The sequence below is a fragment of the Anas acuta genome, chromosome 1, assembly GCF_963932015.1.
Source record: "Anas acuta chromosome 1, bAnaAcu1.1, whole genome shotgun sequence".
Taxonomy (NCBI): Eukaryota; Metazoa; Chordata; class Aves; order Anseriformes; family Anatidae; genus Anas; species Anas acuta.
In genome coordinates this window covers 117,592,161-117,619,842 of record NC_088979.1, presented here as the reverse complement: position 1 = coordinate 117,619,842, position 27,682 = coordinate 117,592,161, and the positions used below count along the sequence as shown (strand labels likewise).

Below are 27,682 nucleotides of genomic sequence, written 5' to 3'. Positions count from 1 at the left end.
GCAGCCTGAATCAGATCATTAGTTCATCAGTATTTATTTCAATATCTAACTAGGATTAATACTAGATCTTGAAAAAAGTGGTATTACAACCCATGTAGTCCACGCCTAAGGAATTAGCTATGAAAGGATAGAAATATGTTTCTCATTGAAGACTGTGTCCAATGATCACCTTAAAATCTCCCAGGGTTTAGGTATCTTTATTTAAAATATCAGTGTGCTTTTTTTTTTCTCTCTTTTGCGTGTTTGAATTACTGATTATTTTTGTCCTCTAGGTTTGTTTTCAGTGATCTTACAATCTCAAGACCTTATCAGTTAAAAATGCATTGTATGTTAAGAGTTGGGTTTTTTTAATTATTGTTCAAGTCTGGGGGATTATAATAACTCCAGCAGAATTGCTGCAACTTCACCAGTTGCAGGGCTGCAACTGGCAGCAGGGGCTGCAGGGCTGTTTCTCATTCCTCTCTCCCAGCTGCTGTTGTGCAGCAGGTTTTATCCTTGTCTTTAATCTGCTCTCACAGAGGCGCAAACCAGCCGTGGTTATTGGCTTGGCTCTGGCCAGCAGCAGGTCCCTTTGGAACTGTCCGGAGCTGGTTCGGGTCTAACATGGGGCAGCTTCTGGATTCTTCTAACAGAGGCCACCCCTGAAGCCCCCTGCTACCAAACCCTTGGCACGTAAACCCAATACACAACATCCTTCTGTCTTCTGTCACTTCTGCTAGTTTCAAAAGCAAGCTGCAACAAGCAAAGAACTTGATCTAATGCTGTTTAAGGAATCAGATTTGTATTTTGTTCTCTGCATATCCAAGTTTCAAATGGAGGAGCTTATCTTCTAACTTGACAGGTTTAATAATTCCTCCAAAACCTAGTCATTTAGAGGCTCAGATTGGCAGCTTAATATTTTATGTCCATATTAGAAATTCAAGTTACTTCATTTTTTAAAGATCATCTATCCTTTATGCATTCAAAAGCTTTTAAAATGCTGTGTTTGTCAAAGGTTTGTCTATGTTTTCTCAAAGTGTTTGTTTTGTTTGGAGTTCTTTGTGTGCGGCAATATACATAACGTAAAAGACAGCTTAAAATTAAAATTTTATCTCAAAAGATCAGAATCTTGGATCCTGCTGTAAACATAGGGTTCTTTATATAATTTCTTTCTTTTTCGTGAGATATGTTTGGACTCAGTTCCTAGGTGCACCATAATCATTGGAGATCTCCAACTGTTATTTATTTGCTGTTGTTTATTTACATCTATTGATTATTTTTCACTGCAGTGGAGCTCATAGGAATCCCAGCTGAGGATTAGCACTCTGCTATAACAGTTGCTGTAGAAACAAACCCAGCAACTTGCCCTGACCATTTACACAATAGGCAATATCCACTCCAATAAATACTGCATATTAGAAAAACATTTTTTTTATTTTGTTTGCAGGCACTTGGCTTTTAGCATCCTGGGGTGCCCCAGAAAAGAGTAATGGCATGAGGCTGAGATTCAGAGATGCCAGATGTGAATACGAGGATTATTCTTCGTTTGAAGTTTTAGATGTCACATACACCAAGACTGATAAAAAGGCTGCTTCCACCTCAGCTGAAGAAAATGTGGGTGAAGAAACAGAGACAGATGATTTCGACGATGATTACCAGGAAGTGCTGGCTAATCTGTACTCCATCCGAAGCCCAAGGAAGTCAAAAGGAAATGAAGAAACGCAAAACCTCACAGCACTGGCCTGGGAACACTACGAAGACGCTGCTGCAAGTTCTAAGGTGGCTGGTGACTCAGGTCTGAAAGTTATAAACACCAATGAATCCACACAGCTCTTAGAAATTCATACCACTCCTCTTCCCCAGGTTGAGGCTGAAACATTCCAGTCAAATTACACATCAGTGACAGCAGAAAAGGATTTATTTTTAGCTAGCACCAGTGATGGAAAGCCTGACTTAGTATTTGAGAACAGAAGCCAAAGCAGTTATGCAATAGATCACAGTAACATGTCTGCAGCTGAACACTTGCTGAGCAATGGGGAAGCCCAAATGGAAGTTGCAGAAGAGCCTTTGACTAACGGAAAGGACAGTAAATTTTCTTCAGAAGAACATCAAACAGAAAGCACAGGGAAAGGAAATGACAGCATTAATAGTAAAAGGAAAAAGCGAAGCTCACTGGCTACTAAGTTTTACTCCATCCAAAAGATGAATGCCCTTCTAAATCATGTAAGAAATAAAAATGCCTCATTTTCTGACAAGACAAGTGCACCTCATTCCATGCATCACGCGGAGAACACCACCAATATAACTCCTGTGGGAGATGGACAGCTTCCAAGTGATTATGATGATGAACTGGAAGAGGAGGAAATGAAGGAGGAAAATGCTATGCAAGCAGTTAATTTGACACTTGAATTGGATGTCTTTGTAGAAGGAGACGAGTCTAATGCATCCAGCCTCTCTGAACTCGAATTATCCAAAGACAAACAAGCAGATACTTTTTCTTTAGATCATACTTTGGGCAATGTAAGACCTAATTCCAGCCCTGCAGTAGTGAAGAACTTACTGGAAGCATCATTGCCCAGGACTGTGAAGTATTCATCCAAAATGACAAATGAGGAATGGAATTTGGTGTCTGCAAAGGAGAGTCTGAGATTAGAGGCAAACTTAGATAAGTCTGTTAGTGGTAAATTCCATCGTGGTGGCAGAAATGGTACATTATTCCTAAATAAGCATATGAAGAAGGATGACGGGTTCTCAGGTCTAATGGGAGGAAAGCGCAAAGGCAGCCACCGGCACCCAACTCTGAAAGGAAAGCGGGGAAACAAGAACGATACTTTGAGTTCATCCGGAGCCCTCATCAGGATCCGAAGGAAAAAACAGGAATACCCCAAAACTGCTCACTTGTTGAGCCCAAGGAGCAAAAACTCCCAGAAATTCCCCAAACCTGGAGCAGAGTTTGGCCGCGCACTGTTTCCAATTGAGGCCAACCACACAGCACTGCCGTGCTGCACCAACACCAGTGAGGCCAGCCACGGGGGGCTGCCAAATCACACGCTCTCGCCACGGCAGTTTAAGCCATCCATTGTGATTGGTCTTCCCCATGGCAATGGAGACTATGAATATTTTTCAGGAGAATATTACGCTGAGGATACGTCAGGCGGTGAATATGAATACCATTATGTGAGCTTTGATGACCCGTACATGACAGACCCAAAACTGAATATCAAAGAGCAGCGTAACCCAGAGAGCATTGCTGAACATTACCTGCGTAGCAGAGGGAATGAGAGGAGATACTACATTGCAGCCAAGGAAGTCTGCTGGAACTATGCAGGATTTAAAAAAAGGTTTGGCTAATTCCTTTAGATTCTTTTTGCACACCATCCTCATATGTAAAATTGAAAAATCCTCTGTAAAATTGAAAAATCCTCTGTAGTACGTCAGGAGGGAAACTTCCAGTTAGTTTTGTTATACTTGGACAACATGTTTTATGTCCTTTAATTTTTGGATTCTGTAGTAGAGACAGCATAAAGACTTCCTTGCACAAAGCCTTTCCAGTGTTAAATGGGCTAACTGATTTAATACATGAAGGACGTGCTTAGAGGCAGCATGAAATCACACAGTTTCTAGCACTAGCAAGAAGTGATTCTGGTGTCTCAGTTATCTCTTGTAAAATTAGATAATACTTTCCAACCTTACAAGGTCATGGCACTGAAAAATACATGCAAAATGATTAGCCATGCTAGTGATGGAGAATGCCTTATATTTAAAAGTGAAAGCAAAGCTGCATGAATTATAGCAGTGTTGTTCTTACTGTTTAGAGAAATCAGAAGGTGACTGGATCACAGACCCTTAACATTGAGGGTTTTTCTTTTTTTTTTTTTTGACAGTGCCCCCATGCCACAACAAAAAGTATGTGACTTGAGAGAGGCTCATACTAAAAATTCAACTTAGTTCATCCAAATTAGGATCACTGCTTATCCTACAATGTGTAGAATTCCTAGCAATTTTTTCATCAAAAAGCTGAACTTTGTGGTTCTTGAAATGAACAAGACCAAAATTGCCTGTTTTGCCACAACTTCAGTTTTTATCACAAGCAGAAAAAGCAGGAGCAAGGAAACTGTCAGTACAGAAAAATCAGCTCTGAAATATATCATTTTTCAGATTGAATTTCTAATTTATTTGAATGATTCTTTCCACACTCTTTCTATATCCTCCGGGTTTATTTCTGCATCACCTCAGTCTGTGTAAATGGCACTTGTAAAAATAGCAGAAACCACAGACAGTTTCTCAGTGCGCTTGGAAAAATAAAGAAACCCTTATGCTCAGAGCACTATACAGACCTCCCCAGTGGGGTTCATTCTCAGCTGCTGTGATGTACATAGTTTCAGTGAAGTTAACAGAGCCCATGGCATATGCAGTCTCAGTGTGCTGAAGAGCTGAAAACCAGTCTTCTGTTGTGTGAGGTGATTTAGGTTAGGTTTCTATTTTTGCAGTACTGGTAATAAGGCAATGTTTATATTTTATCAGAATAATAACCTCCTGGTGCTTCTATTTAAGACCTAACAAATGGTCTGAGTGATTAAAAGCTTATTGGTTCTTGCCATCTCTGCTTTTGCAGATATACAGATATACAGATATAATTAGATGTAAAATGTGTTTCTGTTAATTTTCTGGAGATGGTACATCTATGAGAAAGTCAGGTGTAGGCAGCACAGTAAATCTGAGCTAAGCTCTGATTTAGCTTATTGAGGCTAATGGTAAAAATGAATACCTTTGGTAAAAAAGGGAAACAGAGCTTAGATGGGTTTCCAGAGGCTATCTGGAGTTTGACAAATGACCAAATCTTTGAAGGATCTCATGAACTCAAGAAGTAGAATTGCTTAAGTATTGTAAGTTATGGTTTTCAGAATCCTCTGACATTTGTGTACTTATTCTTTACATGCTGAAATGTTTCTGTTGTGTGAGTACTCAGATTTCAGTACTCAGCAATTTCCAATTCACTTGTATGACTTTTTTTTTTTCTGGTGGGAATTTCCTTTCAGTACAATGAATGACAAAGCCTGTAAAGATGGTGCCACATATAAGGTGGTTTTTCAAAGGTATACAGATAGTACCTTTACAACTCTCCAGGATGAAGGCGAATATGAAGAACACCTTGGCATCCTGGGACCAGTTATCCGGGCTGAAGTGGATGATGTAATCCTAGTAAGTCACTGAGTATGTGTACAAGATAGGAGTCTCATGGTGATCTTAGTGTGATATAAATGGGTCTGAAAATACCACATTTTACAAGATGATAGGGAAGTATTTTTCAGAGCTAGAAATTGCATTGGGGACAGAAGAGCACAATGAGCACAATTTGTTGTTTCATTGAAGGGGTAGGATCCCCCTTTTCTCCACTATCCACAGTAAATTCACTTCTGTTTTTCTAGTTTCCAACCATTAAATACTCCTCACCTTTCTCTGTCCAGTCTTCCAACACACAAGGATGGAGTACATACAGTAGATCTCATACATTTCTGCTTATTTCCATGAGTTGTGTACAGTAGGAACACATTGAGCTACATTAAAAACATGAGTATGAAGAAAGTCTACTTTAGCTTGGGGAGGTAAATATGGAATCTCCCTATCCTCATGTTTCTTCTCTGAGACAAGAGAGAAGCACTGATTTCAGTGCGAGTGACACATACAGAGGTCTAATGTTACTATTTGGTTATCTTGTGCCCTTCTTTAGTGCAACCACACAGCAAAACATATAAAGATACTCCCTGCTTGCTGTAAACAAGCATACCCAGAAGTGAAGGGTAGCAGCAAGAGACCTAGGAAACTGGGCTCAGTAGAAGACAGGGAGTTAGACTCATGTTACCGACTTTGTAATTAACCACCTGCATTGAAGTATGTGACTCTGCATGGAGATCTCAGAAAGTATCCCTGCCAACTTTGACATGAACAGTGTGGCCTGTAGTCATACAAATCTTGACCCTGGTTTGAGGCTATTGAAATGTATTGTGTAGGTGCTGTGGTTTAGGCCTGAATTTGCTCAACAGATTTTTTTTTTTTTTTCCTTTTCTCTAGGTTCATTTTAAGAATCTGGCATCCAGACCATATTCTCTCCATGCCCATGGACTCTTCTATGAAAAGTCCTCTGAGGGAAGCACTTACGATGATGAGTCTACTACTTGGTTTAAGGAAGACGACAAAGTTCAGCCAAATAGCAGCTATATATACGTATGGTATGCAAACAGGCGATCAGGACCCCTGCAGTCAGGAGCAGCTTGTCGGTCCTGGGTCTACTACTCTGATGTAAATCTGGTAAGGAAATTGAAATAGCCATTGATAGCATTGCAATTGATCACAAAATCATTTAGGTTGTAAGGGACCTCCTGATATCATCCAGTCTGATACCCCCTCACTGGCTCTGGCAGAATCAGGTACAGTGGGTTGTCCAGGACCATGTGCAGTCAAGTTTTGAACATCTCCAAATGATGTTACTATACAGCTGTGGAAATTTCATAAGATGCAGAACACTTTTTAGATAGCTGTCCTTTTTATCTGGCCTAATGTTCCCGTCTGACATTTAATCTCTTACATTCAGTTAAAAGAGGATATATGCTGTTGATAGATTCAAATTAGGAAACTCTAGTTGATTGAGCAGAGGAGAGTAAAGATACAAAGCAGTGGAAATTCAGGCCCCTTCCCTCAAAGTTTTAGGACCCAATGCGTTTCCAGAGAACGTTATGCTTTTTGACATCTTTTGGGAAGTCCACTCTTATATTTAATGTGGGTTTACTGCCTTCTAGGAGAAAGATACTCACTCAGGTTTGATTGGACCAATACTGATCTGTCAAAAAGGAACCTTGAGTATGTCAGACGATAAAAGAACATCCACCCGAGACTTTTTCTTACTTTTTATGGTCTTTGATGAAGAGAAAAGCTGGTACTTTGACAAACGTTCTAGAAGATCTTGTACTGAGAAGACCCAAGGAAATCAACAATGCCACAAATTCTATGGTACTTATTTCCTTTTGTCAAGTGTGCAGTTTATCGGAGTAGAAGGAAAGGTGTTGGGGAAGTTTTCTCAGCTCACTCTGCCTTTGGACATGCATAAATCCTGCACATTAATTATGTGAATGTTTTTTGTTGTTGTCCTCCATTTTACCTGTAATAGTCATAGTTTTATATGCAAAGATTACCATTGGCTGGAAAATTGTTACTAAAATGTAGAAAGGACACGTTAGACAAAGTTTCTACAGAAAGTTTCTTTCACATGCATTTACCCCCTGCATTTAAAACAAACAAAACTATTTTCAGTAAGAAGCTAATATTCTGGAAAAGTGAAACCTGCCTGAATTGTAGAAGTACAATAATAATTTGGCAAATCAACTAGTTCTACTGAAAGAATTTTAAGCAGTTCAAGGACGGCCTTTCATATTACCTCTCTGTGGATACAGAGATTTTAGTTATGTAGAGTTAAGTAGCTATGTGTTGAAAGGTAATCTGTTGTTCTGTTTGAAATAATAGTCATTAATGAAAGCCTATGAAAATCTGCCCAGTATGTGAGCTGTCTTTAAAAAATCTGATGTTTTTGTGCCATAAATCTTAAGTGATCATGTTTGAAAAAGGCATGTTGAAAAGTAGAATCTGCCATTGAAGATGTGGTCTCTAAAATCAGTTATTAATCAAGGGTGTCAGTTGTGACAGAATACATCATTGTTCTCCTACCTGCCACATGTTGCAAGCAAACTGAGCTCAAATCCTGTGATGAGGTCTCTGGATTTTCTGAACTGATGGTACATAGACTATATTGTGTAGCACTTTAGATTGGAAAAAGTTATATTTTTTCCCCAAATACATTACTTTGTTAAATATTTGACTCATTTTAATAACTGCATTCTAGTACTTTATAAGACGTATTTTGTGGAGTGTATCCTTACCAACAGTATGTTCTTTTTTAGCCATTAATGGAATTACCTACAATTTGCAAGGCTTAAACATGTATGAAGGTGAACTGGTCCGATGGCATTTGCTGAATATGGGAGGGCCAAAAGACATTCATGTTGTTCATTTCCATGGACAGACCTTCGTTGAACAAGGAGAGCCAAAGTATCAGCTTGGGACATACACACTCCTTCCAGGTAAGCATCAGAATAAATTCTAAGGGGTGATGATTGAAGTCTGTCATAATTATACCAATGTAAGGGAGAACAGCAGTTCGCTTTGGGCACAGGGAGAAGGAGTCTGAGGGCACTAACGGTTCTGTTGTCAATGATGGTCAAAAATTCATCACTTTGCATCTCCCTTAAGGTGCAAAGGTGCACTTGAGGTGCACTTATTTTAAGAGGGGGGAAGCAAAGGTAACATTGTCTTCTAAAACTGGAGATACGAGTAAACTTACAGACAAAACATAGACAGTATGGGCAAATATCTTCCTCTCAGATGGTCAGGGATGTATATGGAAGATGAGTAGTAGTATGACCTATAGCACAGTTGACACGGTGTTGACACAGTTACTGCTTTCTCTGCTATGTTTAGCAGGTTATTTAATTTTTCTGGATCAGGCCACAGTATGATCTTTAGTTTAACACCCAGCCTCACTAACATCAACCTTACAATAATGCTAACACTTCTGATATGTTTCTTTCTTCCATTTTTTTCAAGGCTCATTTCAAACAATTGAAATGAAACCACAGAGACCTGGCTGGTGGCTTCTAGACACTGAAGTGGGGGAATATCAGCAAGCAGGAATGCAGGCATCCTATTTGGTTTTAGAGAAAGGTACTGAACGAAGGTATTTTTTGTCTGGAGGAGCCAAGTTGTAAAGTGATGTCTTCCCTCTCAGGATCACTAAAACAAATCTGGGAGATGTTTTCAATCAATGAGGAATTAAAAATATTCATCCTTTAGCATAATAGCTTTGCATTTGTTGTGGAGTTTTGTTATGTGTTTTTTTTGTTTTGTTTTGTTTTCTGTTTTTTTTGTTTGTTTGTTTGTTTGTTTTTGTTTTTTCTCACAGTGACCAGTAGATTAATCTATTGAAAGAAATTTCAGAGATTTATTTTGGTCTTCTCTGGGAAAAGAGTGGTGATATTACAGTATTACTAAGAGTTGTTCTAAGTGCTGTTTTAGAACATTCCACCAAAATGTACATTGGAATAGACAACTTTTTTAAAACAAACTTCTTGTACTCTCTCTAGAGTGCAGGATTCCAATGGGTCTGGCAAGTGGACTTATACTTGATTCACAAATCAACGCTTCGGATCATTTAGGTGAGTTAATAGTTAAGAAAAGTCTGGGCATGCTACTGAACATCCCCAGCAAAGTACTGCAGTTTCATTTTTTTTTTTGCATCTCATGATACTTTGTAAAAGATCAGTTCATTAATGAATCAACTTTCAGGTTAAAAAGCTCTTCAATTCTGTAGGCAGAGATTGTGACCTGTACGAGGTAGGCCTCATCGTTGTAGTCCAGTACTGTTCTGGGTCTTCTGTCAGCATTATAAGCCTGAGAGTCAGGAAGTCCTCTGTCATGGGCCTGCTGGATGACATGGAACAAATCTAGCTTCGTATTTTTGTCCTCTGGGTTCCCTGCTTGAGAATCAATACCAAATGTTCAAAAAAAAAACAAACACTGAGATTTGCATGTGGTATGAGCTCTGAAAGTGCAAAGTGTATCTGTTATGAAAGATTTGGGAAAGTAGCATCTAGTGCAATCACAGTCTTTGATTTACCAAGTTTATTCCTGGTATAAAATTGGTATCATTTGATAAGAAATATTGATTGGATTCTACATAGATAGTGGCAAAAAAAAGATATACAGGTTATTCACACAAGCAGAAACACACCATTTCCCTTGAAATAACAAATAAATTACATATTTTGAAGAGTTTTCTGTGGATGTAACTGCATTTTTTCATATTCTTCCCCCCTTCTTGTCCCATCCCCTGCCAGTGTTATGAAGGCTTGAAAGCTGGTTCATATATATTCAACATCAGTTCTTAACATGGAAACTTCCTTATGTATAGGGGAACTCTGCCATGAATATGGCAATATAGAGCATGTTTTGTCTGATCCTGCTTGCAGCCAAAACTTGTTTAGCCAACTCTAGACCCTGATCCCAGATGAGTAGAGTATATTACATAAAATGCTGTTATTTTTTTTGAAGTCATTCTTCTAACTATAAAGCTTTGTAGAGTAATAGTTGACTTGCAAATGCTAGCTATGTCCAAATTCTCCCCCCTTTCCCCCCCACCCCCCAACAGATCTGAAAAGAACTGAAGCACTTAAATTAGCATCTCCTTAAATTTTTGCTTTATTCATATTTTCTCTGTAGACTATTGGGAACCTAAGCTAGCCCGATTAAACAATTCTGGAACATACAATGCTTGGAGCACAACAATGAAAGATGATCTCCCTTGGATCCAGGTATAAAACAACACGTGGTTGGCCATCACTGAGTCTGGGCATGGACATACAGTCCCGTGTTATGATTTTGTTGTAACTTTTGTTAGAAGGTCAAGCTGCTCTTGTTCTTGCAGAAAAGACTGCTGGGGAAAACTGAGAAGATGCAACAAGTTTAGTGATACCATAAATTGCCCATCTCCTCTGAGTAACCTAATCTGTACTGCTATTGAGGCTCAGTTCCTGGACAGTTACCCTTACAATTTAGGCTGTAGCCATTTTGTAGGCAAATTAAGTCATTATTTCCACTACCATTTTTTGTACTGTCTACCTAACAGTTAAATATTTATTTTTATGTAGGTTTGTTGGGGGATCATTTAAAGTGTAATACTCTCTAGTATTACTTCAGATAGTTTTGGAGATTTTTTGTTTTTACTGGATGCTCCTGTGCCCAGTTTGACATATCACAGGGAAATGATGCTTATGTGATTATGGCTTCAAGTACTACATTAATCAGTTGCGTTGCTTCCATCTTCTATTCCAATCACTTTTGCAACAAATAGCCAGTTTAAACCCAAATCTACAGAACATAGCTAATTTCTTAAAAATTAAATGAAAATGTGCAGTTGGGAGAAGAGAGACTCAAACTAGTGTTGTGGCATATTTTTGACTATCTGTAAAATGAAGATAGCAATTCTGCCTAGCACAGGTGCAGATATTCTGAGGTGTCTTTGTAGTGCTGTGGTGAACACTGTGAAATAGACTCTGAAACTAAATACACACAGAAATTCACAAATATTAGTGAAAGCATTTGTTTGGACTCTGCCATCTGTTTGTATTCCTCCTGAGAGTATGAGTGTTGTGGGTACAAAAATGCAGGGCTCAAAACAATTGTGTAGATACCAAAGAATGATGCTTACTTCACCATGCAGTATTCACTTTATAAACACTCTTTTTTCCTAGGTGGACTTTCAAAGACAAGTTCTGTTAACGGGGATACAGATGCAGGGTGCCAAGCAATTTTTAAAGTCCTTGTACATCCAGAAGTTCTTTATTGCATACAGCAAAGACAAACGGAAGTGGAAGACCTTCAAAGGAGACAGCTTTCAAGCACAAAAGGTCTGTACATGCTATGGGGGTTGCCACAACCTAGGTAACCTCATTAGATGATGCAGTGAGGTGATAACTTTATTTTGGTGGTCTTCAGAGACTTCAAGAATATAGTGCTTGAGTCAAATTATCGAATAATCACATTCAGACCAGAAGACAAATTACAAGTTGAGGAACCTACGAGGCTGGAGTTTAGATTGGCCTTGTAACCTTGACTGTAGAGTCTGGCTTTCTTACAAATATCTCTCCCTATTTTTATTTCTGAAGCCCACATTGGCTTTTTGAGGCAAGCAGGAAGATGAACTAAAAATTAGGCCTGCCAGATCCTTCTTCCTTTCTCTTTCTTCCAGCTGTCACAATGGTTGAATTTTAAACTGTCTGAAACGCTTGCAGGAGGCCCATGTAATAAGAATGGTCATACCCTGCAAGAGGCTTGTTTTATGCCTAACCCTACCAAATACAGCTCCATTCCATTTACTCTGAGGTCTCTGTGGTTGAACTCCCAAATCAATAACCTATTCTCTTACCTCTCCTTTTGCCTCTACTAGTATGTTCCTACAGTTCTATATAGCACATAGCAATGGGTTGTTTATGTGAACTGAGGCCTACAGGTGCTTCCAAATGTGCTAAGGTGGAAGTGTGAAATATTTCAAGTTGCCCTGCAGCATAGGATGTCACAGTGAAAGATGCTAGTGGCATAAAAGACTACTTTCATAACAGCGGGGGCTTTCAGTTTGTGTTTGCATTATATTAACTACATGTGAATTTTTTTAATAGATTTTTGAAGGTAATTCTGATGCCAATACTATAAAAGAGAACATCATCGATCCCCCTATTATTGCTAAGTATATCAGAGTCTACCCAACGCAGGCCTATAACAGGCCTACTCTTCGCATGGAGCTCCTTGGCTGTGAAGTAGATGGTAAGAACAGATCATGTGTTGGTGCTTCCTTTCTGGATAATTTTTGTACTTATAGGTTAAATTAAACTGAAATTGCGGGTGTTCTCAGTTCCAACATTGTTGCTGAAGCTATGGCTACTTGGATGAACAGAACTACAAGGCACTTCTCTTAACAGGTTGCTCTTTGCCACTTGGAATGGAAAACGGAGCGATCAAGAACAGCCAGATAACGGCCTCATCTGTTAAGACATCCTGGTTTAACACATGGGATCCTTTCCTTGCTCGTCTCAATCAGAAAGGAAAGATAAATGCCTGGCGAGCTAAGGTAACAAGTGAAAAAGAGGGACAAGGGCAAGGCCGCTACTGTTAATAAATTTGTGCTGCCTGTGTACTCATGGGATTCCTGCACACCATGTCCAGCGCCAAATGGACTTCGCAGCTTTTACTCACAGCTTATTTCACAGCTCTTTAGCCATCCTTTGAGAAGAAGCCCGTTTAACTCTCTTTCACTAGAAACCTTGTTAAGCTTTTGGCAACAGCACTGAAATCATATTTTGGAGAGATCGATGGTGTCCTTTGGGCCAGAGCCTGCAGCACTTCCCCGCAGAGAAATAGCCCTTTTAATTTCAGGAGTTGAATATAAATTGAATATTTGGCTCCAGGGGGTTAAAGAAACCCTTCCTGGACTGGTCGATAGGCGGAGCAGCATAATGGATGTGGGGCTGCAGATTCTGTGGTTCATTCTGCCACTGTTCTGCTGAATAACTTTCAGCATGGTGTGTGAGCTTCTATGTCTGCAAAATGGAGCTGCATTTCTTTACAAAGCACCTGGAGACTTGCTGGAAGCAACTGTTTTCTAAAGTGTTTGGTATTAGTATTATGTACAAGGCACTTTGAATTTTGCTGGAAGCTACTGTTTTTGTATGAGCGTTTGGTATTTTTGTGATATACTGCATTTTAATGCTTGAGAGAGAGAGTCTGCTGCACCATGGTCTTCTCCGTTGGCTTCTGGGGAATCAGTTCTGGTGCCTAGAGCACCTCCTCCCCTTGTGTCTGCAGGGTTTTTTCTCTCACATTTTTGTACTCCTCTCTGACAGCTCCTGTATGCTTTTATCCTTTGGTTATCACAGAGGCATAACCAGCATTGGTCATTGGCTCAGCTGTGGGTCCAGCTGGAACTGGCTCTATCTGATTTGTGGCTCCTTGTCTTTTCTCACAAAAGCCACCCCTGCAGCTCCCCCCTACCAAAACCTTGCTACATAAACCATTGAAAATAATGTGAAAAGACTCCAAATACACTATCTGCAGTGAATAAGTTAGTTGTATGGGTCACCGGGGTCACCAAGAATGTTTCTGACTTTAGCATAAGATAGTCTTAACTATCTTTAAACAAGAATTTTCAATTAAGCAAATAAAGCATTATTTGTTTTCAATTAAGCAAATAAAGGCATAGACATGTTTGCTAATGGATGACCCTTTTTATCAACTGTAGTCAAACAACAACCAACAGTGGCTGCAAATTGATCTACTCTCAATTAAGAAGATAACTGCTGTTGCTACCCAGGGGGTCAAGTCCATGTCATCTGAAAACTTTGTGAAAACCTATGTTATTCTCTACAGCAACGAAGGCTCAGAGTGGAAATCCTATACGGATGGTTCAAGCTCAGTGGCAAAGGTATCATGCTCTGCTCAGACAATTCTGTCATTGCTTGGTTTTAGATTCTGAGTACCATCAGGGCCCAAAGGCAGAATAGCCAGCCAAAAAGATATTCTCACAGGACACTAAATTGTTTGGGAGCTGGGGTTACTACAGATAATGTCATAATAGCCATCTGATTTTTCACAGTAATTTACAGTAATAAAAGGAAAGAACACCAAATCCATAGAGTCAACAGTGTGATAAAAGGAACTGATGCGATGAGTAAAGGAGGGCATTCAATTTGAATGAACAAGGGATTTTCCAAGGACTCTTTCCAGCTTTCTTATTTTTGCCTTTATTTTGTAATTGAAATTAGCGAGCAGTTACGTTGTAACAGAGCTGGAAGGCTCTAGGCACACACAGAGCAGACAGGGTACTTTATATTGTTACCTGTATCACTTTACACCAACCTGACCCACAAGGGCTGTTAGTGGAGGTAAAATAACAGAAGTTTGGTTTTGTTGTCCATCCCAATTAGAGTGGTAGCTTTTGTGATATGGATGGAAACAGAGGCTGTTTATTTGCTCAGATATCGATATTGCTGACCTAAATAACTTCGACCCAGCATTTTAGGAAGAGACTGGATCTTAAATAAGAGCAGAAGTTAACCAGTCCATCCTGTCCTGGTTGGCTAACGCAACAGCTAGGAACTATTTAAAAAAGAAAAATCAGCTTATTTTTAATGTGCTGCCTTTTTTACTAATTTTACTAATTTACTATTTTGTATTTGCAGGTTTTCTCAGGTAATGAAAACAGCGATGGACATGTCAAGCATTTCTTTAACCCCCCCATCCTCTCCAGGTTTATCCGCATTGTTCCAAAGACATGGTATCATGGAATTGCTCTTCGGGTAGAACTCTTTGGGTGTGATTTTGATGGGGGTCTGGCTGCAAAAAGGACTGAAAAATCTGGGAGCTCTTAACCCTTCTGCAATCATCAAGCAGGGCAACTTTAAAAAAAAATCCTTAAAGCAATCATACTTAGTAGTTCGGATGTGTGCTTCATCAAAGGACCTAATGTTTTGCCAGCAAGAATTGAGAGGGTTCTTTTGCAGATAGTTTGTTCCTATGAATACACACTTCAAAAAACAGATTATTTTCTCTAAAGAAATAGCAGTCTCTTCTGTTTTATATATCACTTCTTCATCCTAAGCAGTATAATCTTGCTTTTTACTTAATTTTAAGTTCTAAATCCCTGGGAACAGAGACTAGCCTTAGTCCTGAGCCCTGATTGCCTCCGTTTTGTAATGCTTCTGCAGCATAGAGGAAGAATAGACAGCTACAGGCAGATGTTCTCTGTACATAGTGCTTGAGATGGAAAACAAATGCAGACACGGAGCTGTCGTGCTGCATTCCTGCAATGCCTAGGTAAGAAGAGATAGTAGGGGTAGTCTCACCTCCACGTGTCTTTTATGTGCAGTATGACAAAGGTAGAATGCATCCCAGTACCGAGGCATATGCAGTATCCCTTCTCTGAGAACGTGGCTTCACATTATCCGTTTGGTTCTTACATACCAAGCACACTGGAAAAACTATTGGTTACACATCATTTATCTTCAGTGTCCTGGCAAGGGGAGGAAGAGTCAGCCATATCTTTCTTTCCCAGAAGCGAGAAGGGAATTGATTTACCCCAGGTCATGGAATGGCAATGGTAGAACCAGAGGGAAAATCCAGAACTCCTTACTTTCAGTCTCATACAAACTTTTAGACTATGAGGAGCTCCCTGAATAGGTAGCATTGAGAACTTTAGCTGTTGAGAATACAACCTGGTGGTAGTGGAGCAGCAGATCAAACTGGATAATAAACACCTGCATCCTATTTAGCACTGACAATGCTTTCACTAGAGGAGCTACTCTTGTGTGTAGAGTGTACACATATTTTTCCCAGGATGACTACATTTAGTAAAAATACAAACACAGTCCATGAATTCATTCCAGCAGTTTTTGCTAGGCTTTCACTAGTGTCATTGGATTCTATCCTGTAAATTAATTGCAAAACTCCGATTTATCACATGGTTTCCTTGGGAAGGGTGGAATTTTTGAAGTAGTTTGTCTTTGATCCTCATATGGTATTATCCAAGTTATTTCAGTAGTTTTTCAAATCTTGTATCTTACAGACCATTCAAAATAAAGATATAGAAAAGGAGTGTCAAGAAGTATACAACTAAAATATTTTTCCTTTTTTTTTTTTTTACTGTGTCACAAACCTGTTATTTTTCACTGGAAAATAAAGATAATACTGCAGCATGAAAACCATCAACATTTTAATTTGTATATTTGCCTTGACAGTCATTCCTCTTTGGCAATAATTAGTGGAAATTTGCATCACAAAAGTAAAATTTCCTGCTCAGTGGGAAATTTCAGTGTTAATTAGAACTAACTTCAAATTGTGAAACTGTATGGAAAATTGTCTCATCTTAGAAAATATTAAGAAACTGATCTTTTAATGGTGCTTAATTTATTTTTGTTTGATGCAATGATGAAACTGCAATAAAAGCCCCCTTCACTTTTTTTTTTTTTTAAGTAATTTAAACTGTAGAGAAAAGTTTCGCCTGAGGATACAAATAATGAATGCTAGCCAACTTTGGTAGAATTAGAATTTTGTGTGATGAGTGCTAAACAAATCTATATTTAAGAAGGCCATGTTCTTAAACTAATTACTTATTTATAAGCTTTATTATATACATGTGTGTAAAGTTAGACAAGTGCAGAGCAGGACTAAATACACCTGCATCAGCGTTCCAAGTTGGAGGCTCTGCTTCTGCTTGCTAATGGATGGGGCATTGGTCAGTTTGGGGTCAGCTGTCCTTGTTGTATCCCCTCTCCACCTCTTGTGCACCCCCAACCTATCACACTGGGGAAAAAGACAAGACCTTGGCACTGTGCAAACACTGTTCAGCAGCAGCTAAACCACTGGCATGTTGTCAGCATTGTTTTAGTCACATATCCAAAACACAGTACCCTATGGGCTGCTCTGAAGAAAATTAACTCCATCCCTGCCAGGCCTAGTACAGTCTCTACTCCTTATTCCTTAACATTTGGATCATGCTCAATTCCTATACTACAATACATCAAGATCCTCATTAACCACCACTTCCCTTCTCATCCTTTGATACCTACACAGATGTTATTCCCTTAGCCTGTGGTCTGTCCCAGTAAAATGTCCAGTAAAATGCCCATGACGCAAGCTCCATCTGCTAAAGTAGCTGCTCAGAGGTGGTGCGCTGTGTTGAGTTACTACATGCCAAACCTAGCTCGGGTCAGGTCACTGCTGCGCTTGCCTGGCTTTTTGTGATGCTCATTCTCTGTTGGTTCAGGTGGTTCACATTGTGGGGCCTCCTATAGCATGCACCTCAAGGCATGGGTTACAGCAGCGTGTATCTGCTTCAGCGTGGACTTGTTTAATGGTCACAGTCCCTTTGACTGCAGTTCATGCTGGAGTTCCTGTATGTCCAGGGTGGCAGCATTGCCCAGGCCACCTGCCAGCCTGGGCACATGGCCATCATCCCTGTTATCACAATATTCCTGGGAACAGCGCAGTGAGATGATAAGGGCTCAAACAGCAAAAGTCAAAACTAGTCACTAACAAGCACTAGACTCTAACAAACAGTGAGGCCCAGGACCCTGCTAATTAGCAGTTAAACAGCTCCAACAGCTATCAATGCCATCTGGCACACTGATCAGATCTGTCGTTGTCTTGGACCCCTTTTGTCACACACTGGGCAAGGAGCATGGCAGGTTGACCCTAGCCAGCAGCAGAGCTCCCACCCAGCCACTCACACACTGCCCCTGGCAGGATGGGAGAGAACTGAAAGGACAAAAATAAGAACAAGCTGTGGGTCGAGACCAAGACAGTGTAATAAGCAGAGCTGTGCATGCAAGCAAAGCAAAGTCAGGAACTGATTGACTATTTCCCCGCTGGCAGGCAGATGTCCACCTACTTTGTGGAAGTTGGGGTCTCAGCATGCATAGCGGTTACTTGGGAAGGCAAATGCCATGACTGCAAATGTGCCTCCCTTCCTCCTCCTTTCCCTCAGCTTTTATTGCTGAGCACGATGTCGTACAGCACGGAATATCCCTTTGCTTAGTGTGCATCAGCTGTCGTGGCCGTGTCCTCTCCCAGCCTCCTACCTCTCACTCCACAACCTACCTGCTTCGGGGGCAAAGTGGAAAAAAGGAAAGGCCTTGACCCTGTGCAAACATTGTTCAGCAATAGCTAAACCATTGGTGCCTCGTCAATACTGCTCTAGTCACAAATTGAAAACCCAGCACCCCGTGGGCTACTCTGAAGAAAATTGACTCCATCCCAGCAAGACCAAGCACACAAAGTATTTCCATATGCAAATGGAGGGGTCAAGTTCTTGGTCTAGGTTTACAGCAAGATGTGAAAAAATATCTGTAGTGGATCTGCCATGCTGAAGGTAAGGTGTGTTCAACGAGCCGTTAGGTGACTGGAAAACAAAGAATTTTTATCATGCCTATGAAGCAGACAGCTTAGGTTTGTGGAGGAATGGGTAAGTGAAGTAGGTCATGTGGATGTTGAGCAGCTAGGAGGCCGCGAGTTAACAAAGTATCGAACACAGCTCAAATGAGCCTGAGAAAATACGTAAATGCAGCCTGGGAAGGAATGTAAGTTCTGGGAGGTTTTAGGGAGGTTTCAGGGAGGTTTCAGGTACAAGAACGTGATATCTGTTGGTATGCTGGGAAAGTACTAACTGTGTTATTTTGGTGGGAAACTAGCTGATAGAATAGAGAAATGCACTAACCAATCATGAGCTTAGCTTTTGCAATATGTATGAGCTAATTATATTGAATTAGATAAAAGACGACTGAGCTATCCAATAAATCGAAGTTCACTGATCACTCATATTGAGCGTCTGTGTCTTCCTTCCGTCGACAACAAATGGTTTCGCAACAAATGGCGCCCGAACAGGGACCTGCAATACAGGAACAGGGACTTCGCTGGAGTTGAACCTGCGCTGGAATTGTACCTGCGAGCCACGGTTGGACGGAATACAAGGACCGGTCCTGCAACGCAGCTCAGGAGGTGAAAAGGATTACAAATTGCTGAATCCCCGCACCCGAGGCCTGAAAGGTGAATGGAACCACACCCGCACCCGCAGCTCGGAAAGGGAGTCCTCGCACCCGGGATGAGCCTATAGAGGGTCCCGCCGGAAAGCGTCGCCGAGGTCTTTGCAAAGGCTGCAACGGTACCGACGTATATAAAGGTATGGAGAGACAAGCGGCGTATAATTTGCTCAAATGCTTTTTAGAAAAGCGGGGCACACAGGATATATGTTGTAAAAAGGAATTGCCAAAGTTATTAGCTTATGGGGTAGTTAAGGGTTGTTTTTTAAATCCTGATACTGTGTTTGAACAAGCAGAGTGGAGGAAGTTTGGGGACAAATTATTTGATGAAGTAATTAGTGATGATAAAATAGCAAAAAAATTGATGAAGCCATGGAGGGCGGTAACTAATGCATTAGCAACACATCAAGCTGAACAAAAAATAGCTGCTGCTGCAACAGAACGATTAGGATCATCCAGTCAGAAAGGGGGGGCTTCTGCTTCTTCCTCTACTCAGCAAAGAGCTGAGGAACAAGCTTACCCCTCTCCACCATCATATAGAACAGTTATAATTCCACAAGGGACTTCGGTACCCATATCAGGGGAAGAAGAACCTTCACAGTCACAGCCACCGACAGCTCCGCCTGTACCTCCGCCCGTACAATCAGAGAATAAAGAAAGGGTGGGTGAGGAGTCAGGTACAAATTCATTCTCAACAAGTCCATTTAAAATCAATATACAGGACAGGGAGGAGACATGGAAAAAAAATAGCACATGAAGCAATGAAGGAAGGGAATCTTGAAGTAGCAGCACAAATAACAACAGCCTATCCGGTGGTGTATTCACCTCCAGATGCACAGGGAAATGTACAGGCTCAGTTGACTAATTTAGATTGGAAACTATTAACACAATTACGATCTACAGTAAATGAGTCTGGATTAAAGGGAGAACCTACTCGTCAAATGTTAGACTATATTTGGGGGACAAATATTTTGCTCCCAGGAGATATTCGTAGCATAATGAAACTAATCTTGACACAGCATCAACAACTTTTGTTTAATGCATATTGGCATGGTATCTGTCAAGAAGAGGTAGCGATAATACGCGCGCCTGGGGATCCCTTGTATGGTGTTACATCAGACGAATTACTGGGCATGGGACCATATTTTAGAACAGAGGCGCAGGCACTCTTGGGACCAGACAAAGCTAAGGTATCAATGAATCTAGCCAGAAGAGCATTAGAACAAATTAGAGAGCCAGGGGGAATGCCGTCCTACATGGGAATTAAACAGGGCAGGGAGGAACCATTCGGGTTGTTTATCGATCGGGTAGCAAATGCGATACAAGCAGCGGGAGTTCCTGATTATCTTAAAGGCACTATACTAAAGCAATGTGCACTCCAAAATTGTAACCCTTCAACTCGTAGTATATTAGCTACGTTACCGAGTACTTGGACAATAGAGGAAGGATTGGAAAGAATGTCTCAGGTACCTGTAGGCCCACAGACTATGTTAGTAGAAGCAGTAAAACAATTAGGTGATAATGTGAAAGAACAGTCAAAAGTATTTGCAGCCCTTGCTCCTTTGCAAACCCCCGGTGGACGAGTATCGACACCGCAATATCGTTGTTTTCGATGTGGTGTTGCGGGACACATTAGACGGAACTGCAAAATAGAATCTGTGTGGTGCCAAAATTGTCAAACAAATACTCACAGCACTTCAGCATGCCGCCGAAATGCGTCGGGAAACGGCCGGAGCAGCGGGAGGAGCCGCCCCGCGACGACACAAAAAGTGGCTTTTACGACAACGGCAGCGACGGCAACAGCACCAGCACCAGCTGCGACGAATCCCTTTTTCTCCGACCAGCCACCAGAGGGAGCCTCGGCCTGGATTTGGCAACCGCAGTCGATGTGACTTTATTGGATTCGAGACCCACCAGGATAAAAACAGGACTTATTGGACCAGTTATTGTTAATAAGGAACCTGTGGGAGCTTTGTTAATAGGGAGATCGTCTGCCACCATGAATGGATTACAAATATTAACTGGACTTATTGACAAGGATTACTTTGGGGAAATACAAATTATGGTTTCTGCAATGTTTCCTCCAATTCATGTGCCGAAAGGCACAAAAATAGCACAGTTGATCCCATTGCCTCATCTTGCTGAATCATTAGCATCGGAATCTGCAAAGCATCAAGGACTGGGAGCATTTGGCTCCACGGGAAAAGTGGCTTTGTTGACACTTGGTATGCGACACAGACCACGACAAAAAGTCACTGTGTGTTTAAAGGATGAGAAAATACAGATTGAGGCATTGTTGGACACTGGTGCTGATGTATCTATAATCAGCACAAAGGATTGGCCTTCACATTGGCCTACATTTGAGTCTAATGCCACAGTTTCGGGAGTAGGAGGTATGACTCTTGCTCGTCGGTCACCAGTGCTACAATGGACAATAGGTGATAAGGTGGTACAATGCAGTGTCTCCATCTTATCACTACCTGAAGGAGTACAAGCGCTGGTAGGGCGAGATATCCTTGCCCAAATGGGAGCAATTCTCACGACAGATCATCAAAATTTTTAGGTGTGGCCATTGCTTGGACTTTCCCGATCCCACTTAAATGGAAAACTGATGAACCTGTATGGGTTGAGCAGTGGCCACTAAAACGGGAAAGTCTTTTACATGCTCATAAATTAGTACAGGAACAGTATCAACAAGGGCATTTGAGACTGTCAACAAGCCCTTGGAATACTCCGATTTTTGTGATTCCCAAAAAATCAGGGAAATACCGTTTGCTACATGACTTACGAGCAGTTAATAATCAGATGTGTGCTATGGGAGCACTGCAACCTGGATTACCTAATCCTGCTATGATACCAGAAGGGTGGAAATTACTAATTGTGGATCTCAAGGACTGCTTTTTTACAATTGCATTACATGACAATGATAAACAGAGGTTTGCTTTTACACTTCCTGCTATAAATCGTGAAGGACCGTATCAGAGATTTGAATGGACTGTGTTGCCTCAGGGCATGCGTAATTCACCTACCTTATGTCAGCTCTATGTTGATGCAGCACTTCAATCAATTCGCCGCGCATGGCCAAAAACAATTATTTACCATTACATGGACGATATTTTGCTAGCCCAGGAGGAGATATTTTCCTTACAGCAGAAAAATGCCCTGGCAGCTGCTCTTAAACAAATGGGACTGGTAATTGCACCAGAAAAAATTCAGGAGACAAGCCCTTGGAAATACTTAGGGTGGAAAATCACAGATTCTACTATTCAGCCTCAGAAACTTACTATCCAATCGAACATCACAACTCTCAATGATGCTCAAAAACTGCTGGGAGATTTACAGTGGATTAGGCCAGTGGTCGGAATTCCAAATGAACTGTTGAATTCCCTTCGACCTTTATTAAAAGGAACTGATCCTGCCGCAAAGGTGACATTATCAGAACAACAGTCGGAAATATTACAACAAATTGCATCATTGATCACAACGCGTGTCAGACATCGACGCATACCTGACAGGCCACTGGATTTTACTGTTTTGTGTGGTCCACAATACTTGATGGGTGCTATCACACAGCAAAAAATAAAAACGGGGGAAAAGGAAATGGAAACTGTGGTATTGGAGTGGACAGCTCCCCCATTGCAACCCCGAAGAACAATTCAAGAAAAAATTGACACGCTGTCAGAATTAATAAAGAAAGGAAGAAATCGGATACTACAAATAGACGGAGTTCCACCAAGTACAATCTGGCTACCAATAAAGCCAGGTGACTTGGAATGGTACATACAGAATTCTGAAAAACTACAAGCTGCATTATTACAGGATGGTGCCACAATAGTGGCAAAGACATTACAATCAACTATATTGTCATGGATGGAAAACCAAGCATGGATAACCCAGCCCAAGCGGTCGGATTCTCCGTTAGCAGATGCAGTAACTGTTTTCACAGACGCTGGGAAGCGCTCCAAGTCTGCTGCAATAACATGGAAAGACGAACAAGGCTGGCAACACCAAATTTTAAAGGGCCAGGACAACGATTCATTACAGACATTAGAGCTCTATGCGGTTGTGTGGACATTTATAAAATGGAAAGATGCCCCTTTAAATGTAGTATCTGATTCTCTGTATGTAGTAGGTATAGCTAATCGTATAGAGGACTCTGCTTTAAGAGATGTAAAAAATGAACGCCTTGCAGAACTATTAACTAGCTTACAGCTTGCTATAGCGCAGAGAAGCAAATCCTATGCGGTGATACATATACGAAGTCATCAATGGATGGAGGGACTGGGAGAAGGCAATGCTCGGGCGGATAAATTAGTTGCCGCTCCAGCCACTGAAGCGCCATTATCTCCCTTCTGTAGAGCTAGGGAGGCTCATGCTATTTTTCACCAGAATGCTAAGGGACTTGCGCGGGCTTACAAACTATCTAGAGCTGATGCACAAGCGATAGTAAAAGCTTGTCCAATATGTAGCAATTATAACTCAGGGGTGGGTCTCGGAGTCGGGACAAACCCAAGAGGGCTTAAAGCCAATGAAGTGTGGCAAATGGATGTCACTCATGTTCCAGCATTTGGACGATTGAAATATCTGCATGTAACAATAGACACTTATAGTCACATGATCTGGGCTACACCGCAGCCTGGGGAAAAAGTTCGGGATGTACGACGTCATCTTGCCAGTTGTTTTGCAGTAATGGGAGTACCACAGACTATAAAGACTGATAATGGTCCAGCCTATGTTAGTGGGCCATTCAAGCGATTCATGGAACTATGGGACATTAAACATATTACTGGTATTCCACATTCACCAACTGGTCAGGCTATTGTGGAAAGGGCTAATGGAACAGTTAAACAATATTTAGAAAAGTTTAAAGACATTATTGATGTTAGAGAAAGGGTAGACAAGACTCTATTTGTTCTAAATCATTTGTGTGTTTTTGGGGAACATGACGAACCACCTGCAGCACGACATTATACCAAATCTGAAAATGATAATAAATGTGCTATGAGAGTATTGTACAGAGATATGAAAACAGGGCAATGGTTAGGGCCTGCTGATGTGATTTATGTGGGACGAGGTTATGTATGTGTCTCTTCCCTTACAGGTCCAACCTGGGTGCCTAGTCGGTGTGTAAAGCCAGCCATCAAGAAAGAAGAGGATGACAACGATCATGGCTGAAGTAACAGAACAAGGGACTTTGATTATGCTATCAGTTATAATAATGGCTGGACATGGTAATGCTATCTTAGGGAAGATTGACCCTCAGCAGAATATGTGGGTCACCTGGGCTAATGAAACCAGACAGAGTTCATTTTGTCTGTCTCTTGCTTCTGCATCTGATCCTTTTAGAACGTGCTTATTTGGGGTCCCAATAGGGGATCCAAAGGAACTGAGTGAAATGTTAGCACCATATTCTGCCAGTGTTACTTTACTCACTAGATCCTTTTCTGCTAATGTCTCGGATGGAGTAGTTGCTGCCTTGCAAGCTCTTAATAACTCATTGCCATGGGACCCTCAAGAACTGGATCTCCTGGGGTCTGTGGTAGTGGGGAATAGCAGTAGTAACTGGACACAAACATGCTTTGTACTCCATGAAGGGAAACAAAATAAAGCGCACTGGACCAACATAACATCGAGGACCCCTGGATTTGAGGCCAATGGACATTACTGTGGATGGAACAACACCGGGAACATTAGTGTACCATTTGGGGCGTATGAAATAGGTGACACCAATTCGATCTGGTTTCAAAGTCAGGCCAAAGCTTTGCCACCTGGCATGTTTTTAATCTGTGGGGACCGTGCATGGCAAGGAATACCAGCTAATGCTTTTGGGGGACCGTGTTACCTAGGACGACTCACACTTTTCGTTCCAGATTTGCACTCGTGGCAGAACTCGACAGGGAGCAGAAGAATTAAACGAGAATTAAAAACTTTGGGTTCTGACTGCAATGATAATGTAGAATTGTGGGGTCCAGCAAAAAGATTCTTAGTGCCTGGTGTGGGAACTGCACACGCTTTGACTAACATTAATAGGCTTGCTTGTTGGGCTGTTAAACAATCAAATGTAACAACACAAGTTCTTTCTGAAATGTCGCAAGATATGGGGAGCATAAGACATGCTGTGTTACAAAATAGAGCTGCAATTGATTTCTTGCTACTAGCTCAAGGACATGGGTGTGAAGATGTAGAAGGAATGTGTTGCTTTAATCTCTCTGATCATGGGCAATCAATTCACAATCAATTAAAATGGTTAATGGATCATACACAAAAAATTACGATACAGAATAACTGGTTTGATGATTGGCTTAAATCTGTCTTTGGAAATGTAGGGGGATGGGTTTTTAACTTAATCAAAGAGGGACTTCGCTTTTTGCTTATAATTGTATTGATTATAATTGCTGCGCAGGTAGTCTTTAGCTGCTTATCTAGGAAACTAGAACAACTCACAAAGAAGGTGTTTGTAGCCCAAAATAAAAACGAGGGAATTGTGGAGGAATGGGTAAGTGAAGTAGGTCATGTGGATGTTGAGCAGCTAGGAGGCCGCGAGTTAACAAAGTATCGAACACAGCTCAAATGAGCCTGAGAAAATACGTAAATGCAGCCTGGGAAGGAATGTAAGTTCTGGGAGGTTTTAGGGAGGTTTCAGGGAGGTTTCAGGTACAAGAACGTGATATCTGTTGGTATGCTGGGAAAGTACTAACTGTGTTATTTTGGTGGGAAACTAGCTGATAGAATAGAGAAATGCACTAACCAATCATGAGCTTAGCTTTTGCAATATGTATGAGCTAATTATATTGAATTAGATAAAAGACGACTGAGCTATCCAATAAATCGAAGTTCACTGATCACTCATATTGAGCGTCTGTGTCTTCCTTCCGTCGACAACAAATGGTTTCGCAACATAGGTTGAATCTGCCAAGGCTTTTGGAAATATGTAGTAAAAATGATCAGGTTTATACCACCTTTTACACACCACAGGATGCAATCCTGTGTACGTTGAAACTAATTGTAAAATACATAGGGAGAGCAAAAACTCCTGCAGTTCTCTCAAACTAAAAAAAACAGAGATGCGTATCACTACATGAAACATTAACAAACACACGCTCTTTTGGACCAAGGGAGAAACGTAGTGTCTGAGTTCAGAGTATTCACATCTTGCCAATATTTCACACAGGACTCCAGGTGGGTGCCTTTACGCTGGCCTTTTGATCCAAAGCCCCAGCGTTAGCTGTTTGTAGCCTCAAGTGGCGTAGTAATGGCGTTGCTGCTCTGTAGTTCCAGCTTCCAGGAGGCCGCAGGGTGTCCAAAGCACAGCATCTCCAGACGATAGGAAGGGATAAGTGTGCACGAATCCCCATGCTTTTCTCACTAGGTGCCACTAAGCGTTTCCTTTTGCTTTCCAGAGGTGGTGGTGGCTGGACTACAGGCAGAAGCTGTGAAACTGGTCGTGTCTGCATGTCGGTGGGAAGTGAGGAGGAAGTGTGTGTAACCACAGCTGAGCAGCCGACAGCAGCACTGCAGTAGTTTCTCCAGACCCAGACGCATGAGCCCAGTACTCGGACAGGTTTGTACAGGTTGTGCTGTAAAGTGCAGCTGTAAAGGCACAGCAAAGCACAATGGAGACACAAAGCTGCGTACTGCCCGTGGATTCGAGTCGATGCGGATCGTGTGTCTACATTCATCTACCCAGAAACCTCCTGAGATGTGCAAAGGTGAATCTGGGCTTCAAGGTACTTCACATATTAAACATCGCTGAGCATGTGTGGCAAAAGTAAGGCATGCACATATGAAGTGCCAGGAGAACCCTACAGAAAAAAAGCAACAAGTGGGAATCTGGCTAGGGCTTCAGGCAAACATCCAGCCTTTTGAGCACCCTCCGGTGCACCCTGGTATGGCCATGAACACCGGTGTTTTTAGAACAGTGCTAAGGGTCAGAAAAAGGGATTGCAACCTGGTAAGCAGCGATGTGCAGGAGGTATCTTCTATGACAGGAAAAGACCTTTTGGAGACATATCTGAAGGAGGAAGGTAGAAGCTGTGCCCACGCACACAGATGTGCTAGGGAAGACTGTTTATTACTTGTGACTATATAGCACCACAGAAACGAGATGCAACAGTGTCCTGGGGTGACCAATTGCTGCTTGGTATTAGTGAGTCAGTCGTTCCACTTAACGAGCATTGAGTGTTCCTCTTCTTGCTCTCACTCCTTTACTTTGTTATGTTTATTCATGCTAGTTGTATAGCATCCGCCCAGTTCATCCACCCACACTTTCCTATCATTACTGTGCCCTACTCTGCACTTGTTTGTTACACCCAGTACTTGCATCACGCTTTAATTACAATTACCTCCTCTGGGTAGAGGCTCCATCACCTTGGAAGTTTGTACAGCACCCTCCAAAATGGGCCACGGAATCGTTCTCAGTGTTCCTGGGAACATCTGTAACACCTCCCCTAGTGGGACAAACGCTACGCTAAGCGCACTGAGAACTGGATATGTCAAGAGGCACAAACTAATTC

At 41.4% G+C, this 27,682-nt stretch overlaps 1 protein-coding gene and 2 long non-coding RNA genes across 3 annotated transcripts in view; 2 read left to right on the top strand and 1 right to left on the bottom strand.

The window, feature by feature from the left end:
• F5 (coagulation factor V) overlaps positions 1–16,592 on the top strand; it is a 31,497-nt gene extending 14,905 nt beyond the window's left edge. The window contains exons 13-25 of the mRNA XM_068696504.1: positions 1,427–3,320; positions 5,019–5,181; positions 6,052–6,288; positions 6,777–6,987; positions 7,932–8,111; positions 8,635–8,751; positions 9,171–9,242; positions 10,306–10,397; positions 11,337–11,492; positions 12,261–12,405; positions 12,561–12,709; positions 13,877–14,059; positions 14,817–16,592. Of these exons, the coding sequence (XP_068552605.1) occupies positions 1,427–3,320; positions 5,019–5,181; positions 6,052–6,288; positions 6,777–6,987; positions 7,932–8,111; positions 8,635–8,751; positions 9,171–9,242; positions 10,306–10,397; positions 11,337–11,492; positions 12,261–12,405; positions 12,561–12,709; positions 13,877–14,059; positions 14,817–15,005 (3,788 nt within the window). The 3' untranslated portion in view covers positions 15,006–16,592. The remainder of the gene's footprint in view (positions 1–1,426; positions 3,321–5,018; positions 5,182–6,051; positions 6,289–6,776; positions 6,988–7,931; positions 8,112–8,634; positions 8,752–9,170; positions 9,243–10,305; positions 10,398–11,336; positions 11,493–12,260; positions 12,406–12,560; positions 12,710–13,876; positions 14,060–14,816) is intronic.
• A 2,568-nt stretch (positions 16,593–19,160) lies between these two features.
• Positions 19,161–21,334, bottom strand: LOC137863555 (uncharacterized). The gene is made up of 3 exons (XR_011100960.1): positions 20,861–21,334; positions 19,690–19,792; positions 19,161–19,283 (listed from the first exon to the last, which is right to left on the bottom strand). It is a non-coding gene; the product is annotated as an uncharacterized lncRNA (long non-coding RNA).
• Positions 19,172–26,018, top strand: LOC137863545 (uncharacterized). Its single transcript, XR_011100958.1, has 2 exons — positions 19,172–19,309; positions 24,271–26,018. It is a non-coding gene; the product is annotated as an uncharacterized lncRNA (long non-coding RNA).
• Positions 26,019–27,682: the final 1,664 nt, after the last annotated feature.